Source organism: Mugil cephalus, chromosome 13, assembly GCF_022458985.1.
Source record: "Mugil cephalus isolate CIBA_MC_2020 chromosome 13, CIBA_Mcephalus_1.1, whole genome shotgun sequence".
Taxonomy (NCBI): Eukaryota; Metazoa; Chordata; class Actinopteri; order Mugiliformes; family Mugilidae; genus Mugil; species Mugil cephalus.
The window spans coordinates 1,852,871-1,859,674 of NC_061782.1; the positions used below are offsets into that span (position 1 = coordinate 1,852,871).

The 6,804-nt window shown below is 45.7% G+C and overlaps 1 protein-coding gene across 1 annotated transcript; it reads right to left on the reverse strand.

The window, feature by feature from the left end:
* Positions 1-922: 922 nt before the first annotated feature.
* htr7a (5-hydroxytryptamine (serotonin) receptor 7a) lies at positions 923-5,674 on the reverse strand. The gene is made up of 2 exons (XM_047602613.1): positions 4,782-5,674; positions 923-3,991 (listed from the first exon to the last, which is right to left on the reverse strand). The coding sequence occupies exons 1-2, from the start codon at positions 5,360-5,362 to the stop codon at positions 3,067-3,069; spliced, it is 1,506 nt and encodes a 501-aa protein (XP_047458569.1). The 5' UTR covers positions 5,363-5,674; the 3' UTR covers positions 923-3,066.
* Positions 5,675-6,804: the final 1,130 nt, after the last annotated feature.

The window sequence follows — 6,804 nt, forward strand, 5'->3', positions numbered from 1 at the left end:
TACAACATCTTTTTACACTGTACATGGTAAACAGCATAGAAAAGCAACAAGTTGTGCGAGATCAGCTCTGGCTCTGCATGAATAGGTGCCCCGCGGGTTTAAGATTGACCTCCCGGGTAAAAAAAAAAAAAAAGAAAAGAAAAGGAAAATTTATTGGCACAAAGCTAGAAACTAATTTGGCACATTTCTAGAGCAGCTGTTCAGAACCACATGGCACACTCCAGGTTTATGTTTTATGTTTTCGGTCATTTTCTAAGTGGTCACTTTATTCCTTACTACTCATCTCAAGCCGTGTGCATGTGTTATGATTTGTTCCACCATTTGTATTAATGTTTAAAATGAACGGTTTCATTAGAAAAACATAAATTCTAAGAAGCTTCCTAAATCATTTCCTAATGCCTTCGAAGCTTTATCTTGGAAGTTGTTTGATGGGCTGATCTACAACTTGAGAGCTGCTAAAAGCTTAAGTCGAGTGTTTATTTTATGCACTAAAAGAAAAACTGAAAGTAGCAACAGTTAAATATCTGCCAAGGTGACAAGTTATAACAGGTACTTTCATCTGAGCACAACAGTGTTTCCAGTTCTGCAAAAAAAAAAAAAAAAAAAACTTTCTTTCAGCAGGAACAGACTCAGTCACAGTTGGTCTGAAGCTGCAGCTGAAAGCCACTAAATGCCAGTTAGATACGCCCCTACCTTTCATTTAACACATCTCACACTTCCTCTGTCTTCCCCACATATAAAACAGGCAGCTTTATACTTTTATTTTTCTTCTGTCTGTGATGTTCATGTTATTCTCGGGTTTCCATCAGAAGAAGCTGAACTTCCCAATTAACTCTCCCTGTGTGTTTATATAACACTCTGCTCCTCAGAGGCTTTTTTGGATGCTCTTTTGGAAACACGTGCCCCCCCCCCCCCACCCCCAACACGTAATATATGACGGGAAATGGAGTCGAGCCCAGAACGAGCACAGTTCAGTGGTTCTCGACCTTTTCAGCTCACAGACCCCAGAGAGAAGGAAGTCCTCCAGGTACCAGGCTGAAGGCGAGTCCACGGAGAAGCACGAGTTATGACAGCAGTTGACCCACTTGAACCTGAATTTTTTTCAGGCAAATTCAGTCCTCAGCGAACCACGAGTTTTTAAAGAGCTTTTACCGATGCACATCTAGCACAGTCACATCTACCGACACGACAGATCAAATTAAAGTGGATTATTCTTGACTCATTCTCTCTCTGCTCACAAGAAAGTTTTCCGAAACTGTTGCTCTTTCGAGCTTAGCCGCTGTACCATTTCAAGTCAGTGAGGACCCTGGTAATACTGGAAAAAACTTTAAAGTATTAAAAACTACAACAAAAAAAGAGAAATGTTGGTTTCTTTGCTGCTAATATCTCTACACATATGAAAAAAACAGAACTAGAAAGTAAGCCACAGTACTTCCACACAATTTATTGCCTGCTCTTATTTCTGTACTTGCACGTATCTCATTAACATTAAATTCATTAATATTTCAATGTGCACATACAGCAGAGCATCTATAGGAACTTTCCTCCAGAGCTGAAACTGTGTTTTTTTCCCCAATAATTAAACTCTGCTGATCTCAGCAACGCTCTCTTCCCTTCAACGTCCACATCAGACTCTGGTTTTGAGATGAATAATCCCACAGACAGCCACATTAGCTTCTGTGTCCCTGTAATTAGTGTTGTACACAGATCTGTACGTAGCAGGAGGGGAAGAGGTGAACCTGGAAGTCATAATTAATACAAACCAATTAAGAGAGAGCAAAAATTCCCAGCCAAAGAAAACTTTATTTATTCATGTTGGCTTCAAGCGGATCGGATGAGGGAGGGGGTGTCAGGCTCTGGGTTCTTTTAAGAGTCTTGAGACTATTTAAATTAGACTGAAAGTGAATGTTTCTGGGCGGCCGGTGACAGCTGGGATAGGTTCCCACTCCCCTGCCCGGGGCACCAATCAGAGTTTAACAACAGTTGAGTCAAAGCTGGAGTCGAATCAGATCAATAAAGTTTACACAAGTTGAATAGATGTAACTTGCAGTTACGTCACCGAAAAGACATAAAGCTTTTACTCTGATCAGCTCCTCCGTGGCTGTTTGGTGATGCCACTGCTTGTTAGATTAGATCCTTCTGTTCTTCGGTGTAATGTCCTAGAAGGATAAAAGCCTGCGTCAAACTCTAAATGAAATGCAGGAAAAGGCACAGGCACATTCACTAAATGATCACGTCTTTCCCTTCGTCTTTATCTACAGCTCGTTGGCTTCAGTACCGACACGTCCTAGGTCTTAGTTAAACTCCCATCACAAAGAAAAAAGATTAATCTGTTAATAGTTCATCAACTAATGTCATGAGCAGAGGAGACGGGAGCACGATGTGGCTCATTTGACACATGGTGATATTGACAACGAACGGTTTGTTCCAGCGTGGCTCTAGACTTGTGTACATTGATTGTTTTTTGTTTTTTTTACATAACATTTAGCAGTGTAAAATAGCGTCACTGTGATTACCAAGGACCAGAAGTGAAAACATTTGGTGTTTTAGCCATATAGTGGACCAGCCGAGCTCTAAGAACTCCTTTTTATTTTGTTGGCGAGGACACGTCTTCCTTGGCTCAAAATGGAAATACACTGGCTGCTGAAGATTTCCATCCACAGCACAGTCAGTGTGGACAGACTCCACCAACGTTTGCAACGATATCACGTGCAAAACACCGTTTAGCAGAACAGTACCAAAATAAACTCAGTCGTTACAATTGTCGGACGTTACAGTGTGCTTAAAAGTCATTCAGATGTTTTGACTGCAGCCACTATTCAGACCCCAGTGGCCTTAACTGTCCCTCAGTTATTTTGTCACTGCTCCAGATGAAACATGTTTGGCTTCCTCTGTGCACGTTCACGTGCATCCGTTCAGTTCCAGCAGTCCTGCCTCTTCTTGCCTCAGCAATCATCGCACAAATTTGGGGAAATAACCAGTGTGACACTGTCGTGGCCTTGAGCCACAGCCCGAGCCCCCACTGGGTGTCTTCCCTGTTGTTCTCTGCACAGACTGGCTGCAGCTTTACGCATCAGTGTCTGGCTTCTCCACAAGCTTCAGAGCCTCGTGCATGCCAGCTGCTGACAGCTTCCGATTGATGTTCCTGTAGCGACACCGCAGGAGGTTACTGTAGGTGGTCCTCAGGTCACGGTTGAAAAATGCATAAATGAAGGGATTAATGAGGGAGTTGGCATACCCCAGCCACAAAAGAGTTCTCTCCAGCCAGAGCGGCACGCAGCTGCACTCCACGCCGCAGACAAACGGCCTGGCGGTGGACACCAGGAAGAAGGGCAACCAGCAGAAGGTGAAGGCGCCAACTACAATGCCCAGAGTGGCTGCAGCCTTCTGCTCCCGTTTGAAGATGGACTGGTTTTTCCTCTTCCGGCGTTGGTAGTGCTCACCGGTTTTGAGGAGGCGGGAGACACGGGTGCTGCACTCCTCCTCCACCTCTCGCTGGAGCTTCAACGCCGCTGCCACGCAGTCCAAGCTCTCCTCCTCCTCCTCCTCCTCATCCTCATCCTCAGCTCTCTCGTCCTGCTCCGCCTCCGTCCCTTCAACGCTTCCCGTCTCTCCTGACTCCGCCGGCAGCTGAGCGTCATGTCCTCCTCTCCCCCCTCGAAGAGCCACCCCTGCACGCTGCTCCCCTTCCCTGGGGAAGCCAGTGATGGTGTGCTTGGCTGCGCTGAGCTTGGCTGCTCGGTAGATCCTGTAGTACATGATCAGCATCACTGACATGGGGATGTAGAACGCCACGGCTGTAGAGTAGACGGTGTAGCCAAAGTCCTGGCTGATGAGGCAGACTCTGCCGTCGTTGACGTTCTGTGCCCAGCCGAACAGAGGGGGCAGGGTGATGGAGGCAGAGAGGAGCCACACCGACAGGATCATCTTGGCCATGCAACAGCCGTTTTGCCTGACAGGATACGTCAGGGGCTTTGTGATTCCCAAGTACCTACAGATATAAATATATAAAAATGAAACACACAGTACAATTTAAACTTTACTTTTAATTCTAATCCAACACATTTTAGGTGTTTTCTTGCCTCATTCGACCGTGAGTAAAAGATGCTCTCATCCCCCTGAACAAGGTGCCCTTGAGCAGAGTGCTCATCGATAATCTGTGGGTGCCACATGCAGCCCCCAGGTGGAGACCGGGCAATTCTAGGAGAGTGAAGCTCCAGGATGCCGAGGGAGACATTATGTGGTCAGCGAAACCTTTAAGTATTTAGTAAAGCTTATGTCTTAAGTTTAACTACAGAACAGTGAAGTATCTGAGTCAAAGTACGAACACTGAAATTCATCAAGCAGCCTATGGAGGAGATGCATGTGGCAAGAAAACAATCAAGAAAAAGGAAGAAATTAAAAATCTTTGAGTTATTTTCATCTTCTGTGTGTTTTCTAGACTCGTTTTGAACCTTTTAAATGATACAAACCTGATGTACGAATTGAAATCTCACAGCTGTGATTTCCGTGTCTCAGTGCTGTGGAGCTGTGGAGACACTGTGAGCTAGTGGACTGGACTATCAGTGAACAGAATGTATCATATGTGAGATTAAAGGGTGTGAATGGGGCAAGTCCATAATGTGGCAGCCTCTGACTGGAGACGATTGTTCCAAATATCCACAAGGTTTATAATATTGTACAGAAGGTCTTTCGTGCTAATAATAATCAAGTTGCTTTATAGATCGTTTCACATATTGTTCTGATGTTACTTTCTGCAGGTCTGAAAAAGTTGCTCTCACCTGTCAATGCTGATTACGCACAGACTCATGATGGACGCGGTGCAGCACATCACATCCATGGCGATAAAAACGTTACAGAAGAACTGTCCGAATATCCATTGACCACCAATGAGGTCCGTGATACTAACGAACGGCATCACGGCCAGAGCCACGGACAGGTCCGCCAGGGCCAGAGACACAATCAGATAGTTGGACGGCTGGCGCAGCTTCTTGACGAAGCACACGGAGATGACCACCAGTAAGTTCCCGCATATTGTGGACAGCGTGAGCATGGTGAGGACCCCGCCGATCAGGACCTTCTCCACACGTCCGTAGCTCAGTATCTGCTCCCCGCACCTGGTCCCGTTCGTCTCCATGACCTGCGGCTGACTGGAGGTGGACGGAGAAGTGGCTGCTGCCGCTGCTGCTGCAGCCTCTGCGGCGTCCTGCGCAATCTTCAGCAGCCGGGGCGCAAGAGCCTCCGAGATCATCATGTTAGTGGAACCCCCGGGATCTCCGCCACCGACTCTATCCTCAATCATGAAGGACGACCTCATGTTTCCACTACCGAAAGTTCCGTTACTCGCTCCCACAACAACCATTCTGCTGCCTTCGGTTCCTTTTTATCCATGGGCTTGGAGACTCGTCCGGTGGTGACATAGACGCGCACAGATGTGCCACTGTTGGTGTGAGGAATGAGCAATTCCTTTCCACAGCCCCCCTCAGGAAAAAAACTACGCTGACATGCTCTCTTTCTGTTCACAAAGGCTCAACGCCTTAATTCGCCTATTTAGGGACATACTCGTCATTACGCACGTGGCGCGCCGCGGGCATAATCCCAAAATACCTGCCCTATAAAATACTATTTTATTTCCTGATGTCTGTGGCCTATCTGGATACCATCAGATCAGACTTTTCGCTCCGTTGTGCAGAAAGACAGAAACTTACGGGGGAAAAAAGAAAGAAAAAAAAAACACGGCGTGCGCGCACATATATATGACAAAAGTTGATGGGTGACGTCAAAAGAGGTGTTGGGTTGCATGGAGGCTGCGAATTAAACATACACCACCAACACACGACGTCCCCTGGGCCATTTTTCCAATTTATTCTACTGAAAATGGGCAAACTCTGCCACTGGATGAGCGTGCGTAATTGCGCAGAATGAGCAAATGTCCTGCAGATTTCGAGTCGCCTGTGTTATTGATCTCCACCCGCACACACGCGCACTCACTGGAGCAAGACAATGAAAATGATGATCTGCAGAACGTGAATGGTCTAAATAATGAGGTGGAAGAATGGGTAGTATCAGAGCTTTTAAGTAAAATCAGTGTGTGTGTAAAAACAGTGGCTAAAATGAACGATTTGAAAATGAACGTTGTATGATATTTTGATGTATGACAGCTGTGGAGTATCTACATTCTTAGGACCAGATTTTTTAATGCACTTCTCAGAGGAAGGCACGGTAGGGTAAAACCACTTTTCTCATGACGGCGAGCTTCATACAAAGGTTGGTTGGTCCTTGTGTAATCAATGTGAGCGGATTGATCTCCCACAATTCCCTATTCAATCATTTTTTGCTATTTGCAGTCCTGCCATTAAATTATGAATGTTAGGACAAGAGGTGCTTCCTCTCATTTCTCAATCTTGCGAGATTTACGTTGTTGGAGGGGAGAACAGGACCCCAAACTGGGTTCGAAGCCTTTCATCATCCTCCAATCTAAGCCCAATTATCGCCGCATACGTGGGCATGATACTAATGCAGTGAAAACCATTGGATACTAGCGCCTCCAAGCGGCCACACGCTTGAACTGCATGTTGTTGCAGTGATTGCTGGTCAAGTCTGGAAGTAAAATGAAATTTCTTTGTCTGGCACTTTAATTGGAAAGAATAAAGAGCTAAACTAAAGCTTTGTGCGGCAAAAACAGAATCAAACTGCTCAAACAATGTGCAATACGCCTTGATTTGTGCTGTGAGGTTTCACATTTATATTGGGACCACTTGGATGAGAAGCAGTTTGTTTATGAAGCTTGTGTGTAAGTGGGAG

Bases quoted from the DNA above. Each gene is read 5' to 3' on its own strand.
- htr7a (XM_047602613.1), bottom strand. From the start codon at position 5,362: ATGGTTGTTGTGGGAGCGAGTAACGGAACTTTCGGTAGTGGAAACATG. The intron at 3,992-4,781 runs GTGAGAGCAACT...TTATATCTGTAG, and splicing joins TGCGTAATCAGCATTGACAG to GTACTTGGGAATCACAAAGC.